This window comes from Notamacropus eugenii, chromosome 2, assembly GCF_028372415.1.
Source record: "Notamacropus eugenii isolate mMacEug1 chromosome 2, mMacEug1.pri_v2, whole genome shotgun sequence".
NCBI lineage: Eukaryota > Metazoa > Chordata > Mammalia > Diprotodontia > Macropodidae > Notamacropus > Notamacropus eugenii.
The window spans coordinates 528,808,606-528,826,633 of NC_092873.1; the positions used below are offsets into that span (position 1 = coordinate 528,808,606).

The 18,028-nt window shown below is 42.8% G+C and overlaps 1 protein-coding gene across 10 annotated transcripts in view; it reads right to left on the reverse strand.

Annotated features, from left to right (window-relative positions):
* Positions 1-18,028, reverse strand: part of WLS (Wnt ligand secretion mediator) — a 207,855-nt gene that overhangs the window by 142,284 nt on the left and 47,543 nt on the right. For all 10 annotated transcript variants that reach the window (XR_011975891.1, XR_011975890.1, XR_011975893.1 and 7 more), the window contains exon 2: positions 13,769-14,041. Coding sequence is in view for 5 of the 10 variants with exons in the window: in XM_072649803.1 (XP_072505904.1) it covers positions 13,769-14,041 (273 nt within the window). In the remaining 5 variants the exon portion in view is untranslated. The remainder of the gene's footprint in view (positions 1-13,768; positions 14,042-18,028) is intronic.

Here is an 18,028-nt window from a genome sequence, read left to right on the forward strand (position 1 = left end):
AATGGATTATTTGTATTATATTAAATTGAAAAGGTTTTGCACAAACAAAGTCAATGCAACCAAGATTAGAAGGAAAGCAGAAAGTTGGGAAACAATTTTTACAGCTAGTATCTCTGATAAAGGTCTCATCTCTAAAATATATAGAGAACTGAGTCAAATTTATAAGAATACAAATCATTCCCTAACTGATAAATGGTGAAAGGATATGAACAGGTAGTTTGCGGAGGAAGAAATTAAAGCTATCTCTATTATATTGAAAAATGCTCTAAATCACTATTGATTAGAGAAATGCAAATCAAAATGACTATGAAATGCCACATCACACATATCAGATTGACTAACATGACCAAGCAGGAAAATGGTAAATGTTAAAGAAGATGTGGGAATATTGGAACACTAATGCATTGTTGGCGGAGTTGTGAATTGATCCAACCATTCTGGAGAGCATTTTGGAACTATATCCAAAGGGCTATAAAACTGTGCATACCCTCTGACCCAGCAATACCACTTCTTGGACTGTACCCCAAAAAGATAATAAAGATGGGAAAAAAGACTCACATGTACAAAAATGTTTATAGCAGGTTATTTTGTGCTGACAAAGACTGGAAATTGAGGGGACATCCATCATTTGGGGAATGACTGAACAAATTATAGTACATGAATGTAATGGAATACTATTATGCTATAAGAGATGATGAGCAGGCAGACTTTAGAAAAACCTGGAAAGACTTCTATGAACGGATGCTGAGTGAATGAAGCAGAACCAAGCGAACACTGTACACAGTAGCAGCCACATTGTGCGATGACTGACCCTGATAGACTTAGCTCTTCTCAGCAATGCAAGCCTCATGATGGAAAATGCCATCCACATCCAGAAAAAGAGCAAGGAAATCTGAATGCAGATGGAAGCAGACTGTTTGTACTCTCTTTTTGGTTGTTGTTGTGTTTCTTTTTTTCTCATGATTCCTCCCATTAATTCTAATTCTTCTTACATTATGACTAATGTGAAAATATTATTAATATGAATGTATAAGTAGAGCCTGTATCAAATTGCATGCTATCTTGGGGAGGGAGCAGGAGAGAGTGGGGGAAAAAATTCAAAACTCAAAATCTCATGGAAGCGAATGTTAAAAGTTAAAAATAAATTAATTTTTTAAATGGCAGTACCTCCTACACAATGCTTTTCCTAAAGGCAGTGGATAGAACACAAGGTCTGGAGTCAGAAAGACCTGAGTTCAAACCAAGCTTCATACATTCACTAGTTGGGTGACTCTGGGCAAGTCACTCTGCCTTAGTTTCCTCAACTGTGATATGGGCATTAGAGCAGCACTTACTTCCCAGGATTGCTGTGAGAATTTAATAAGACGACACAAAGCACTTTGCAAACCTTAAAAGACTAGATAAATGCCAGCTAATATTAACTGAGTGGGAATGCCTCAAAGGTCAAGTAAAGGAATAAGACAGCTTATGGGTACGGAGTCATCCTTGAAAGGAAGATGCCTCATCAGGTAACCTTTCAGGAGTCTTCGTCCAGGCTCAAGAACTCTGATCAAAGCAACCATCCACTAGGACTTCAGGAGCCTCAGGACAAAGTGTCCCACCCACCCCTGGCCTGAGGAGCAAAGCCTCAGACCACACAATGAATGAGACATTAATGCTTTGGAATATGACAACAACTCTGGACTCAGTTTTTCTTGACCACGCCTATTCCAATTCAATTCGATAAACATTTATTCAGTGCCTTCTATGTTCTGGGCATTGTGCTAAGCACTATTTGTTACAAAGCTTTTGTTTTTCTTTGTTCCAATGGGGGAGGACCAGGCAAGACAGAGAGAAATAAATTTTTGTTCACTGAAAAAACCGCAAATCATTAGAGTGAACTACAGTCCAGTACAAAGTCAGTTCCCTAAAGGCAGAGACTTTCATTTTCATTCATCCCAATACCTGGCCCAAAGCAGGTGCTTAATAAAAGTTTGCTGAATTAAACTAAATCAAATACTCATTCAGTCATTAATAGTTATGCCTTGATCTCACACCAATGAAAGGATCTTTAGAAATTCTTCTGTATACTAGTTGCAGGAGTTGGGAACTTGTGCCCTGGAGACCCTAGAGGCCCTCTAGGTCTTCAAGTGTGGCAAAGACACTTGAGAACCTCGATTGCCGCATGCGGTCTCCAGGCCACAGGTTTCCCACCTGTGGGAATTGCAATTAAGTAGGATGTTAACAAGGAAACAGGGCAGAAGGAGTAGAAAGAACACCAGAGCTGGGGCCAGAGGGCCTGGATCAAACTCTGTGCCCACCACTAGCTGTGTGGCTGTCAGCTTTCATCCCATTCTAGATGGGAGAGATCTGGGTGCAGATCCTGCCTCCCGCCCTTACTATTGGACCGTTGGCAGGAGAGTGGTCTCGGAGCCTCGGCTTCATCATCTATGATATAAAGATAATGACAACATATAACAACGATCCCAGGTAGTCGGAAGATCCAAAAGAGATTGTGTGTGTGTGCTTACGCAGCCCTGTACATACACACATGTAAAACACACATGTGTACACATATGTACATGCCCTATATATTGTTGTTGAGTTGTTCTCAGTTGTGTCCTACTCTCCATGACCTCATCTGGGGTTTTCTTGGCAAAGATACTGGAGTGATTTGCCATTTCCTTCTCCAGCTTATTTTACAGATAAGGAAACTAAGGCAAATGGGGTTAAGTGACTTGCTCAGACTCACATAGCTAGGAAGTGACTGCAGCCAGATTTGAACTCAGGCCTTCCTGACTCCAAACCCAGCTCTAGGCCAGCTATAAAAGTTTAAAACTTGCAGTATGAAAACTTGGGGATCCTCTAGGTTACTTAAGAGTTGAGAGGAGAGGAAATCTGCAGGGGGTAGAATGGGCCTCCCCCCATTTAAAAGTGTAGGTGACAAAGAGCACAGATGCATTCCAAGATAAGGACTGCGGCGGGTCTCTTTGCATTATTCAGGCCTCCAGATGACTCCCACATCAAAGGCGGCCACACAAGCTTGCAGATTTCTCCAGGCCTTTGTTATGCCAATACTGCTGCATTTGGGGCTATGGAAATAGCATTCATACATACCCTAACCAGGAAATGAGGCTGCGGAGGCCTCTTTAGAGATAGCAGTGGGCCAGACAGTTCAGGTCCCTCACATGGGAGATTCCTTCCAGCTCAAAGACTGTTTTTGATGTACCTGGGAAGGAGGAGGAGAGAAGAAGGGAGGGGCTTACCAATCCCTTTTTTCAAAGCTGAGCCCTTAACGTGGGAAGGATTCCACTGCCTCAACTGCAGATCAGATGATTAAGAAAGTTACTCCAAAGAACCTTAGGATTTTAGAGTTACAGAAACTGAGGTCCGGTAATTAAGTGATTTACCCAGTCATCCATCAGAGGAAACAGAATTTGAACTCAAGTCTTGTGACTCCAAAGTCCAGGGGCCATATGTAGACAAAGCTAAGGACAAAGGTGAACTCCCAGACTCTCAAGGCTAAATTCTTACAAGTGGAAGAAACGTCTCAGGCTTGGACTTGGGCTGGGGATAGACATTCCCCTCGCTTCAGAGGCTCTCAAGGGCCCTTCAGAGAGATGGGGGAAGGACAGCGCTGATTGGGAAATGGGGGAGGAGGGAGTGTTTGAATTCAGGCAGAATTATTACTATTAATTACATCTTTAGACTTTAGTTCAGGTCATGAGAAAATTCTGAATTTTTAAAAGTCATGAAAAGTCATAAGGAGAAGTAAGAAAGGGGATATTCATTTACATGGTTTCTACTATGGGTCAGGTACTGTATTAAGAGCGTATTACAGTTACGATCTCATCTGATCTTTACAACTCGGGGGGGGGGGTGGCTGCTATTGCTATGCCCATTTTACAATTGAGGAAACTGAGGAAAACAGAAGTTAAATGACTTGCCCAGGGTCACAGAACTAATCAGTTTCTGAGGCTGGATTTGAATGCAGGTCTTCCTGACTCCAGGCCTGGCACTCCGTAGAGGCTGGAGAGTCAGCCTTGGAGTCAGGAAACCCTGAGGTCATGGGCTGCCTTTTGCAAATCACTTAGCCTTTCATCCTTAAATCAGAGAGAAGGTGCTAATTGGTCCTGGGAGGGAGAATTCTCTTCCTTAGAGCTCCTTACAACACTGAAAGGATGAACTTTCTAAGACCAAGTTTCTAGCATTATAAATAGTAATCAGTCTTGAGCATTCACAACTCAAAATGCCCATTACCATATAGATTAAACTGTACTCAACCCTAAATGTACACCCACCAAACCATTAGATAGCGCCTTTAGTGTCTAAAACAGGATTTGAACCCAGGTCCAGGAAGCACAAGTTGGGGAAGGGGCAGCCCTGGTGCAGTGAAAAGAGCTCTTGGATTCGTGGTCCTGTATGACAATGAGCCTCAGTTTTCCCACCTGTAAAAAGAAGAAGTAGGGCTTGGTGACTTTAAGGGTTCCTCCTAGCTCTAGGATGTGCCATCCTTTCAGCTTCCAATCATGGTTAGAGCTCCAACCTGGTTGAAGCTTAAGAGGACAGGGCAGGGCAAGGTGTAAAAACAAGAAGGTAATAATGGCCATTTAGGCTCCTCACTGTCTGCTACCACCACTGATGCAAGACCTTGGCCCAATTATTTAACTTCTCCGGAACCTCAGTTTCCTGCCTGTAAGGATCAAGAGGACTTGTCTTTGTATTGTCCAATGATGGGGATGGGGGAAGATGGTGGGAGGGAGAAATAATAAATTCTGGTAAAATAAATCCATTAAAAATATATAATTTTAAAATGAATGAAAAGGACAAATCAGGCAGGCAAGCAGCTGGAGCTGGGGTGAACTGCAGACCTGCTCAGGGCTCCTCCGTTTTATGGGGAGATTCCCAAGCCCTGCACTTTACTAAACCTGCCATCTAGCTAATCTTGGCTAGACTTCTAAAGGGTTCCACTGGCCCCAGCTGGTTCCTTTCAGTTATAAAGTCTTTCTCGTCTACAACTAATAATCATTTTTTAAGGCACCAGGGACCAATCCGGAAGGCTTTAGAGTGATGTTATCCAAATGAGAAGGGCTTATCGATAATTATATCCCAAAGCAAATACAACCAAAAGGTTCCCAGACTTCTAGCCAATACAAACAAGTACTAAAGGGTTCATTCTCATTCAAAAGACCCAGACAGCTATCAAAGATCCTCCCCAAAACAGAGATAATCCCAGGAATCAGAGTAAACAAACAACATCAAACCAACCTTCCCCAGTCTAGGTTAATCATCCACTGTATAAAAACTCATAGATAAAATCTCCTCTCCACATTTTCTAGTCTCTTTCTTTTTCTCAAATTAGTGGTTAAACTGATTCACCCAGTCTCCTTACAGACTTGTAAATACTGGACTTTGGGGAGTAGGGGAAGGGAAAAAAATGAAGCTGAAGGAGATGAGGTATTCAATGAGTCACCACCTCCTCCCATCTCAAGCAGCCTGGGGAATGGGCCACATACATGTACATGCGGACCCAAGGTCATGGCCACTAGAGTATGTGTGTTTATATGATCATATTATTATATATATGCACATATATACATGCATATGTTGGTGTTAGGTAGATTCAGTCATGTCCAACTCTTCATGATCTTATTTAGGGTTTCCTTGGCAGAGCTACTAGAGTGATTTGTCATTTCCTTCTCCAGTTCATTTTACAGATGAGGAAACTGAGGCAAACAGGGTTAAGTGACTTACCCAGGGTGACACAGTTAGGAAGTATCTGAGACTGGATTTGAACTCAGGAAAGAGTCTTTCTGTCTTCAGACCCAGCATTCTATTCACTGTGACACACATGCACACGCGCACACACACACATACAAGATGTTTAAATATTCTCCCATGTATGCTCTAGACTCAAGAAACCTGGCACTATACATCTAGACCTAGAAGGTCTTTAGAGTCATGGGACCATAAATTTAGAGTTACAAGGGATATTATAGAAACCAAGTCCAACCCACTCATTTCATAGATGAAGAAAATGAGTTGGAGAACTAGCTTAGTGTCCAGGGCAGGATTTGAACCCAGGTTTTCCTGATTCCGAGTCCACCATTACAACTGAATGCCTCTTGGAAGCTATGTGGCACCATCCCTTTCCTCCTTGTCCTTAGAGACTGGGAGAACTTGATCCAGTCCCTTGCTCCAGGTTACACCGGGAACACAATTCACACCTTGGACCTGGGACTCAGTTTGAGTTCCAAAGCATTTCTAAGTCCCCCAGTGGCCACACACTCATATCCATCCTTGTTACAAAAGTGTGAACAGCTTCATCTTGGAGGAGCCCAGGCGGCCCATGCCCTGGTACTGCTCGCCCTAGTCCTGCCCCAATAGGTCTTTGTCTAAGGTAGTTATTTGCTGTAACAAGAAAATATACACGATTTTGTGAACTGATTGAGATTCTGACAGTGGTGATAGCTAGAGAACAAGAATCCTCGCCTTCCTTTACTGCATAGAGTCCGCCAAGCCTCAGTCTACAAAGAGTCCAACACATTCCAGGAAAGGATGATAGCACCCTCCATGTTGGGCCTCTAACCCTGCCTTCCCCACTCAGACAAACCCTGTAGGCCAAGACAAGGCCTCCCTCCCAAGTGCCCCAAGACTCCAAATACCATTCCTTCTAACTCTTCATCCTGAGCTCTCCTGGGGAAGGGAGGTTCCCCTCTGTTCCCCAATACTTGGCCTTTGTGTCCCCAGCAGTCAATGCAGAGACTGGAGAGGTAGATGTGGTTAACATGGATGTTTTTTCCTCCATTTACTCATCCATTCATTCATGCATGCCAACAGTTACCAGAGCCACTATTTTAACAGCCTGTGGCACACGGACATACTGGAGATTGGTTCTCAGCAAAGGACCAGCTTTGATCTCTCCCACCAGTTTCCTTCCAGCAGGGTCTGGAGGCCAGATGGTCCAAAGGAGCCCAGTGCGAAGTGGGCAGGCCTGGCTTCTATTTGTTAATGGCTTTCCAGTAGAAGTTCAATGACTCAGTTCCCAAACATGCTCAAGTCCCTGGTTAGGCTGACATTTACCCCCCAGCCTTTAACTCTATTATATTAGTCTATTGAAAGTCTAAAACCACCTCCAGGCTTTGGAGAAGTGGGTAGGAGTTTTCCCAGAATGCCAGCTGGGGACTTTGGAAACTTTTGTCCTAAAAAGGAAAAAGAAAAGAGTCCAAGGCCGGGTAAATATTTTTTTTAATCTGGATTATGTTTATTAAGTCTTTCCAGAGATCTACCAGGCTGTGCTCAGAAGCACCCCATGGTTCCCTCCTTCCTGCCAAGAGCTGGGCTGAAGCAGCCCCCTCCCCACTCCTCCCACCTCCCTTTTCAAAAGGCAGCAGCCAGAATCAATCCTAGGGCAGACCAAACAGGGTGCAGCTCTCTAGCTCCCCTTCAGGGGCTTTGCTGATTTGGGGGGGATCCTGAAAGTCTAAGGATGAAGTGTGAAGAGTCTTTAATCTCTGTCTCGGTAACTCAGAAGCAGACATTCCTCTACCCAAGCAAGTCAAAGTGGTGCTAAATCATGGCCCAGCACATCTGGGCATCCTTGTGTAGGACTGATCATGCTGGTCCTCCTGACTCAGACCAGGGAAACGGAAGGAAGAAATGTGGGGAGAGGAGGGATGGGGACATGGCGAGGGATCTGCAAAGGGCTGAATAGTGGATTTGCAGATACCGGAGCCAAATCTTCCCTCTAACGGTTACTGTGTGACCCTGGGTAAGTCATGGGCCTAAATTTTTTTATGTTTATAAAGTATAGGAAAATACAGGTAAAATGTATTTATAAAATTACGATAGTACCTCATGGGAAGCTTTTCCTGATGCCCCTAACTCTTGTTCTCTCCTCCTTTCCCAAATTACCTTATATTTAACTAGTTTGTATAAGTTTATATTTGTTCATTTTGCATTTGTACTGTGTGTATAGAGTATACATACACACACACACATACACACACGGACACAAAAACTTTGGGTCTCCTTTCTCAAAGTCATGTTTTTAAATGCATAAAATACATCAGGTTACAAAGGAAACCAATTACCCTGAAATGCACCTATTGAAATGGTTTTTTAAATAAGTACCCATAACTCAGGTAGAAAACCTCTGTGCTAAAACTAAGTTGCAAAGAAGGTCCCAGCCTGCGATGGTGGGGGCAGTTATTTACACCAGTGAAAACACAGGCTTGTTCCTGTCCCTTTCCCTTATACCTGGTATCTCCTTGGCACCTGGAAATCAGTGAGAAATAGGAAGTGCTCCAATAAGGAAACGGAGGCAGAAAAGAGCCAAGTACAGATAGGGAGTAAGTAAGGGCAAAAGTAGGATTGCACCCAAGGCCCCAGACTCCTGAGCCAGGGTTCTTTCCAATAAACCACAGTCCTCCTCATGGAACTTGTATTGGTATCATTGTATAGCAAAAACCAAAATAAAACAAACAAAAAACTCAGAGAAACCTGGGCAACCCAGGCCAGGAGCCTTAGAACAGCTTGTAAATAAAGGAAACCCCAACTCCAGTGAATCCCCCTGGCTCCTGGAAAGGGTTCTCTGAGTTACTAAGGAAGGGAGGCCGCCTTTCCTGCCTCGGAGGTTCAGTGGGAAACAGGGTTCTGTCAGACTGAGCTACGAAGATTCAGAAAAATTCCCCTGGGATCTGGTTTTAAAAGAGGGGGCGCTGGGAAGAGATAGCATCACCCTAAATCAAAGCCACCCTGAGCATCCACAAACAAAACTGCTCAGGGTAAAATCCCCCAAATCCAACCGCCAACTTGCCCACATGAAAGCCAGGGGTGGCTCACACGCTCCACCCACCCACCTGGCCTGGCTGCTCAGGAGAAAGCCTCTCCTCAGCTTCTGGACAATGAGATGGTTCAGGTATTAACTGGGTTTGTTTATAAGAGTCCATGTACCGTATTATTTTGTACAAACAGATAACACCGTGAAAAGCAACACAGTAACTAAGAGGCTGGCCTTGGAATTAGGAGGACCTGTGTGCAAATCCTACCATAAACGCTTTGTAGCTGTGTAACCATGGACAAGTCACTGCACTTTGCTAGGCCCTCTCTCTAAGACTATTGATCATGGTAGGGTTGTGAACTATAAGTCAATAGATGGGCATCAGTGCATTTTTATTTTTAAGGTCACTTTTCTTTGAGTTCAAGCAAATGGTGTGGGGCTTGATAGTGGCAGCCCAACACAGCCTCCTAAATAGAAAATAACACCAATCATAGCTAGGCATTTACAGAGCACATTCAGGTGAGCATGCAAAGCCCAAGGCAGGATTTTCTGCCACTTTCTCCTGCATCCTAGTCAATCACTCTGCACCTGAGGAAGCCCAGTGGTGCTGGGGGCAGGGGAGAGCATGCTAGGACTAGAGTCAGGAAGTCCCGGGTTCAAATCCAGACTCAGACACTTAATAGGTGTGTGACCCTGGGCAAGGCACTGACCTGCTCTCAGTCTCAATTTTCTCATTCTCATTTCTCATTTCTCATGGTGGGGTTGGATATTGTGGCCTCTAAGGTCCCTTCTAGGATTAAATCTATGATATCATGACCCTACTATGTCTCCTTTCCTTATAGGTCCTACAGGATAATGAGATACTGGTGAATGAGACAGTGGGCAAATGTTACCCTTCACCAATAACATGATCTTTTAACAAATTCATCTGAATATTTATGGCCAAGATGACAGAGTAAAGGCAGAAACTCAACTGAGCTATCCCAAATTATTCTCCAAACAACTTTAAAATAAAACCTCAATGAATTCTGGAGTGTCAAAACCAACAAAAGGAGGGGTAAAACAATTTTCTCTCTCAAGACATCTTAGAAGGCTTGTAAGAAAGGTCTGTCTCATTCAGACAAAAGGAGAGGACAGTCCAGCCAGGTCACACTCCACCTAGCCAGCAGCAGGCCTTGGGGGCATCCAAATCAGCAGTGGTGGCCTTTGGAGCTCTCAGTCTATAGATGTTAAAGGGTAAATTGGTTTCAGGTGCAAAAAGGATTCCTGGAAGAGCACAAAAAGGATTCTAAAAATCAAATAAGAGAGGCAGAGTAAAAATTGGGAAAATAAAAGAGAATGATACAACAAAATTATGAAAAGAATGTCAATGGCCTGGTAAAGGACGCACACACACAAAAATACTGAAGAAGATAATGCCTTAAAAACCAGAATTGGCCAAATTTAAAAAGAAGGTACAAAAACTCAATGAAGAAAGTAATTCCTTAAAAATTAGAATTAGGCAAGTACAAGCTCTATAAGACATCAAGAAACAATAAAACTAAATCAAAAGAATGAAAAAATAGAAGAAAATGTGAAATATTTCATTGGAAAAATGACTGACCTGGAAAATATATTGAAGAGAGATAATTGATTATTGGACTACCTGTAAGCCAAGATGAAAAAGGAGTCTAGACATTGTATTTCAAGAAATTATCAAGGAAATTGTCCTGATATCCTAGACGGTAAAATAGAAATTGAAAGAATCTACTGATCACCTTCTGAAAGATATTTCAAAATGAAAAGTCTCAGGAATATTAAAGTCAAATTTCATAGCTCCCAGATCAAAGAGAAAATATTGCAAATAGCTAGAAAGAAACAACTCAGACATCATGGAGTCATAGTCAGGATTACACTAAATTTAGTAGCTTTTACATTAAAGGATCAGCGGGCTTGGAATGTGACATTTCAGAGGGCTAAGGAGCTAGCATTACAACCAAGAATCACCTACTCAAAAAAACTGAGCATAATTCTTCAGGGGGAAAAAGTGGATATTCAATGAAATTAAAAGTTTTCAAGCCTTCCTGATGAGAAGAACAGAGATAAATAAAAAATTTGGCTTTCAAATACAAGACTCATGAGAAGTATAAAAAGCAAACAGCAAAATTAATCATAAGGGTTTCAATAAGGTTAGGCTGCTTACATTCCTACAAGATGACACTTATAACTCCTAAGAATTTTATCACCATTAAGATAGTTAGAAGGAGTATATATAGACAGAGCACATGGGTATGAGCTGACTATGATGGGATAATACTAAAAAAATAAAATTAAGGAATAAGAAAAGGAATGTACTGGGAGATGGGGGAAAGAAGAGGTAAAATGGGATAAATTATCTCACATAATAGAGGAGCAAAAGAATTTTTACAGTGGAGAAGATGGAGGTTGGTAGTGGGTAGTGATCGAAACTTATTCTCACTTGAATTGGCACAAAGAGGGAATAATAAACTCAGATAAATAAATCTATCTTACTCTACAGAGAAGTAGGAGGAACGGAGGATAAAGGCTGGTTGCTGACAGAAGGGAGCGCAGACTGGGGAGGTGATAGAAGCAGTTGAAGAGGGACAGGGTGAAAAGAGAGAGAAAGATAAATGGAGAAAAATAGAATGGATGGGAATACATAATTAGTAATCATAACTGTGAGAAAACTGATCAAGGTCTCATTTCTCAAATATGTAAAGAACTGAACCAGGTTTATAAGAATATGTCATTCCCCAATTGATAAATGGCCAAAAGACATGAATAGGCAGTTTTCAGACAAAGCTATCTATAGTCATATAAAAATGCTCTAAATCACTATTGATTAGAGAAATACAAATTAAACAACTCTGAGATACTGCCTCAAATTTATCAGATTGGCTAATATGACAGAAAAGAGAAATGACAACTGCTGGGGGATGTGGAGAAATACAGAAACCAATGTGCTGTTAGTGGAGTTGTGGAGAGCAATTTGGAATTATGTCCAAAAGGCTATGAAACTGTGCATACCCTTTGACCCAGTAATAGTACCACTACTAGGTCTGTATCCCAAAGAAATTTTTTTTAAGTTTTTTTTTTTTTTAAAGAAAAAGACCTATGTATACAAATATATTTATAGCAGCTCTTTTTGTGATGACAAAGACTTGGAAGTTGAGGGGAAAACCATAATTGGGAAATGGCTAACAAGTTGTGTTAAACCTAGAAAGACTTACATGAACTGAGGCAAAAGTACAGTGTGCAGAACCAGGAGAACATTGTACACAGTAACAGTAATATTGTAGGACGACTGGCTGTGAATGATTCAGCCATGCTAGGCAATATAGTGATCCAAGACAATTACAAAGAATACGTGATGAAAAAGGTTATCCACCTCCAGAGAGAGAACTGATAGACTCTGAATGCAGATCAAAGCTTCCTTTTTATTGAACTTTAATTTTCTTGAATTGTGTGTTTTCTTCCACAACAGGACTAATATGGAAAAACGCTTTGCAGACTGCACATGTAAATTGATATCAAATCGCCTGCCTTTTCAATGTGGGAGGGACAAAAGGAGGGAGAGAATTTTGAATTCAAAATTTTTTTAAAAGAAATGTTAAAAATTTTTTTACATGTAATTGGAAATATAAAATATTTGAAAAACCCAGTTCTTCTGAAGATGTTGTCTGTACTCAAAGGATGGCCTTGATGGTGGTAACTCTAAGTAGGCTAACAAGGAAAACTATCTGGAACCAATAGACCTCTTGGGATCATTGGAGTTACATCCTTGGGTGGCCACCCACTTGGCCTGGATACAAGGGTGCTCAGGTGGGCTTAAACAGCAACAGCGATGATAACAACTAAGGCAGAATAGTAACAGACAAGCCATGAAAAGCCCCTTCCCCACTGACTCTGGTTCTCCAGGTCCAGACTTGACCAGCTAGAAGGGACCTGGGGGGAGGGTCATCTCATGAAATCTTCATTTTGCAGACAAGGAAACCGAGGCCCAGAGAGGAACGACCCAGGTACTCAGTGGCAGAACTGGGATTTGAATCTAGGTCAATGAGAGAAGATAATTGATTTGAATCTGGAAAAGCACCTGAGAGGCCCTGGAGTCCAGCTCCCTCATTTTACAGCTAAGGAAACTGAGGCAAACAGAGGTTAAGTGACTTGCCCAGGGTCCTAAAGCTAGTTAAAAGTCTGAGGCAGAATTTGAACTCAGGTCTTCCTGATTCCAAGTCAAGTGCTCTAACCACAAATAATCATTGCCTATTTGGCCACCTTCTAGGGCCTCTCTTGATAATTGTTTTCTGGGGGTTTTTTCGGGGGGGGGGGGGAGTGGGAGAGAAATGACCAGATTTGATATTTCATTAGTGCAGAGAACTCTCAGTAAGGAAAACCCATTCTCTAACACAGTCAGTACTCACTTCTGCACAGGGCACTGAGACATTAAATGATATAATAAGTCCCCCATGTAGCCTCCCAAAGCCAGTACGTGTCAGAGGTAGAGTTCAAACCCAAGCCTTTCTGGCTTTAAGAACAACTCCTTGTCCACCATTATCAAACTACCTCTATTACAAGTATTATGGTATCTGATATACATACAAGGAAACCCAGGGTCACCTAATCCAAACGGCCTTGGCCATGAGTGTTATAGTCCCCAATTTACAAGTGAGGAAATTGAGGCACAGAGTGGTTTGAGTGACGCGCCCAGCATCACAAGGGGTAATGTTTAAAGCTGCCATCTGAACCTTGCTCACTTGGCTTCCAATCCAGGGTGTTCTCTCTCTCTCTCTCTCTCCCTCCCTCCCTCCCTCCCTCCCTTCTTCCCTCCCTCTCTCTCTCCTCTTCTCTCTTTCTTCTCCTCCCCTTTCCTTTCTTTCTTCTCTTCTCTTCTATCCCCTCTTTCCCACTCTCTTCCTCTGTCTCTCTCTTTCTCCTCCCCTCTTACACCCTAGCAAACCCTGACCCTGGGCACTGTCACAGGGCAGGTGGAAGGAGGACAGGACTCACTGATCTGGTTGTTCAGCTTGAAGGCGATGTCTAGTTGGATGATAAAGAGCATGAACTGGAACCAGGGGCTCATCTCCATGGCGGGCAGTGGCACATGGACTGCGAACACGATGTCGTTGGCTTCAATCTGCCTGGGAGGGGCCTCGTCAAAGTCCCGGATCTTGTCACAATGGTTTGGGCCCCAAGGCATGAACCACTTGGATTTGTGATGAACTTTCTTCAAATCCACACATTTCACTGACATGTAGGACACTGCTGACGTGGGGCCGGGAGCTGAAAGGAGAAAAACAGTCTGTTTAAGAAAAATATCAGATTGAATGTTTCAAAGTGACTTTCCTAACGCTTGGTGTTGACTATGTACCTCCCTACACTCTCAGTTCCAGAGGCCCCCTAGGACCTCCAGGATCTTCGTCTGGCATCCAAAGTCCTTCATGATCTGGCCTCTTCCTACCATTAACACCTCACTCCCCATGCTCTAGGATCCAACCATCTGGCCCAACTCACTAGTCCTTGTACACAGAATGAAGCATCCCCTCCCAGTTGGTCCCCACAACTGCAAAATTCTCCCTGGTGCCTCCTCCCCTCTACTTCCCAGCTCCCCTAGCTTCCTTCCAGCCTTCACTCCAATCCCACCTTGTCCGACCCCACTGCTCACACCTTCTCTGAGATTGCCCTCCAGACAAGCTGAATGTCTTACAGGGACATAGTTTGTAGGGTGAGTTTCAGGGCTTAGCACAGGGCCTGGAGTGAAGCAGGTGCTTAATCAATGCTCATTGATGAGCTGGCTAGCCCCTCTAATAACAAGAGTGATGACGTTACTGACATTCATACAGCATGTTAAGATTCACAAAGCGGATAATTACCCTGTGAGGTAGGCATGATAGGCACTGTCAACTATTTAACTGGCAGGGAAACTGAGGTTCAGAGTTAAAAGGATCTCTCCAGAATCACTGGAGAAAAGGCCAAGCAGAAGCAGCGTTGTGTGACCCTGGGCAAGTCACGTGACCTCCCTCAACCTCAGTTTCCCATCTGTAAAATAAGACAGATGAAGGACAACAAGGAAAGAGGAAGACCTGAGTTCAAATTTGGAATCAGAGACTTGTTAGCTGTGTGACTCTGGGCAAGTCCCTTAACCTTTCTCAGGTCTAGTTTCCTTAACTGGCGAATGTGAATGGGGATAATAGCAGCACACCTACCTGTGCCTGGCACATATTAGGTGCTTTATACATGCTAGCTATGGTGATAGTGGTGATGATGGCAGGCTATGGACCCAGCCAGGTCTTTCAGACCCTCCCAAGTCTGGAGACCTGCTCATAGATTATAGAATTATTGACTTAGAAATGAAGGGAACTTTCACATTATCAAATCCAACTTCCTCATTTTACAAATGAAGACCATGCATTTCAGAGAAGATGAGTGATTCATCCAGGGTCACAAAGGCAGGATTCAAACTCAGGTCTTTCCACCTCCAAATGTAGGGCTCCAGCGCTACTTTGTCCCACCAAGCCCAGAGGGGAATATGTCTTTTCATTGCCACAGCTGAGCGATCTATTGCCCTGAGTGCAAACTACTCCCTTTCTCCGTCTACTTCAGTGGGGGCATAGTAGAGACTTGGCCTTCCTCAAACCTGGTGTTCCAGCCTCCCGGTCTTTGCCAGATGTCTGTTTCAACAGGGCTCGAGGGCTCTTCCCCTTTACTTCTGTATAGGAGGATTGTAAGGTTTCTTCAAGGCTTCGCTCAAATGACCCCTCTCATGGGGAGCTTTTGCTCGCTTCCTTTCCCATATAATTTTTCTTGTTCTGCCCCATTCTTAAATTACTGAGCTTTTAGTTTCCTGTCATATATATTGTAAAAATGTAAAATCCTCAAGGTCAGGGTCTGGTTTTCTTTCCGTGAGTGCCCACATGTCTCTTTGTATCCTCAGGGTCTAGTACTCAGTAGGCAATTAATAAATGCTTGTCAGACAGACCTGGAAGTTGTTTCCCTTCTCTGAGACTCAGTTTCCTCATGTGTAAAATGAGGCAAAGAAGAAAGAACAGCAGAGCTGGAATCAGAAAACTTTTAAATTTTACCTCATATACGAGTTGGGCCACTTTGGCGGTCTCTTTACCTCTGTTGACCTCAGTTTCCTCATTTGTAATACAAGAGTCATGGACTAGATGGACAATGAAGTCTTTTGAGGGCCTTGTTCCTGTGACTAGAAAGTTCTGCTCCAGCTCTAACATTCCATGATCCCATAAGTGACTTTCTAATTAATAAGGATAAAAGCCAAAGTCTCCAAATGGCCAGGAAATGACTCCCTGACTCTAAGTCATCCCTCCTAAACTCTACTTGAAGGCCCTTCATTATGGCATCTGAGCAGTCATTACAATAGCAAGGCCAAGGCCATGCCTTGAGGGCCACCACTGCCAACCTGTCTTCTGGGGACAGTCTTCTCCCACATTCCCCTTGGATTCACTAAGACCTCTTCTGGGCCATTTGTCTCTTAAGTCAGACACATGCCTTATTCTTGGAAACATGACTCAGTGGAGACTCCAGTTATCCTGACTCAGCTAAATTGTCCATAAACGTTAAGGCCAAACAGTATATTAAAAGAGGCCCCTGTTTCTTGTGGCTGGGGAAATGAGCAGGGAGAGCCAAGTCAGGGCTAGGTCCCATTTATAGCTCAGATAATCACACGGATTTCTATATTTGAGACCCCTAAAAATGTCTTCCAAAATGAGCTTGGCCTTTATTTATTCTCCTCCTCCTCTTCCATCCCATGTGAAAAATGAGTCTCTTGTTACACAAAAATAGCCACAGAGTGTTTGCTAATATGCAGGGAGCAGGTCTAGGGCCCATCCCCACCTCAGTACGTACGTCTGGCCTAAGGTACACATTAAATGAGTCTTCAACTTCAATAGGTAGCACAAAATCGACCTCCTTTCCAATCTTTCATTGACTCCCTCCTTCCTTAGGAGAAAAGCCTACTATTGTCAGAGGATCTTTGATCTTAGAGCCAGAAGGGACCTGGAGAGCAATCATTTAGCCTGGGGATTTTTCATCTTTTTGGTGCCATGGAGCCTTTGACAGTCTGGTGAAGCCTGTGGACACTTTCTTAGAATAATGGTTTTGGTTTTTGTCTCAATAAAATAAATAGAGTTATAGAGGAGACCAATTACATTGAAATATAATTATTAATTTTTTAAAAACCAAGTTTATGGACCTCTAAGCCTAAGGTTTCATTTTATGAATGAAAAAATTGAGAGCCAGTACATGGTACAATGGAAAGAGAACATCGGCTCTAGAGACAAAGGATCTGGGTCCGAATACCAGCTCTCACACCAACTCTATGACCCTGGTTAAGATGCTGCCTCCCTGGTTCATTTCTTCATCCATAAAATGAGGGGTTTGGACTCAGTGACCTGTAAGGTCCATTCCACTGTAGATACAAGATCCCAAGATAAAAGTTTCTAGGTATCTGTACTTGGGCCTATGAGGTCTAACACAGTTACCAGTAAACGCACACATGGTATGTCCCTTAGAACAAATACACCGATTGACAAATTTAAGGTGTAAAAAGGTGTTGAAAATCCACATAGGATGAATTGAGTAATAAAAATTAATAATGATGATAACTAGAACTTATAGGGAGCGTTAAGGTAGGCAAAATACTTTATGTGTTATCTCATTTAGTCCTTACGATAAGACTTTGCCATAGGTACTATGATCATTCCCATCTTACAGAGGAGGAAAACTGAGGCTGAGAGAGGAGAGATGTGGGATATATTGAGGAGAGAATGAGAAACCCAATTTCTCCCTAAAAAACCTCCAAATGGTGCTTTTGTTTGAATTGAGAGGTTCTCCTGGCATTCTATGGCTAGGAGTCAGAGGACAGGCTGGTTTCCTACAAAGGAGGATGACAGATTTGGAACCGAGAAAATCTGGCCCTTCTATTTACAGATTAAAGTGAGGCCCAGAGAGAAAGAACAGCAGTCTACTTGCTGTTCATTCATGTTCAAATGAAGGTCTAGATGTTCTCAACTCCAAATCTGTAATCCTCTTTTGTAGGAAAATACAGGAAATGTGCCAAATATTATAGAAGCTTCAGACTGAAAGGGCCCTTTCAATCATTTAAGACAGGAAACAGACCCAGAGAAGAAGAAGGTCTTGACAAAGGTAGGATTATTTTGTTTTGGTAGCTGTGGTTCATTTGTTTTCATTGTGTCCAACCCCATTTGGGATTTTCTTAGCAAAGACAGTGGAATGGTTTGGCCTTTC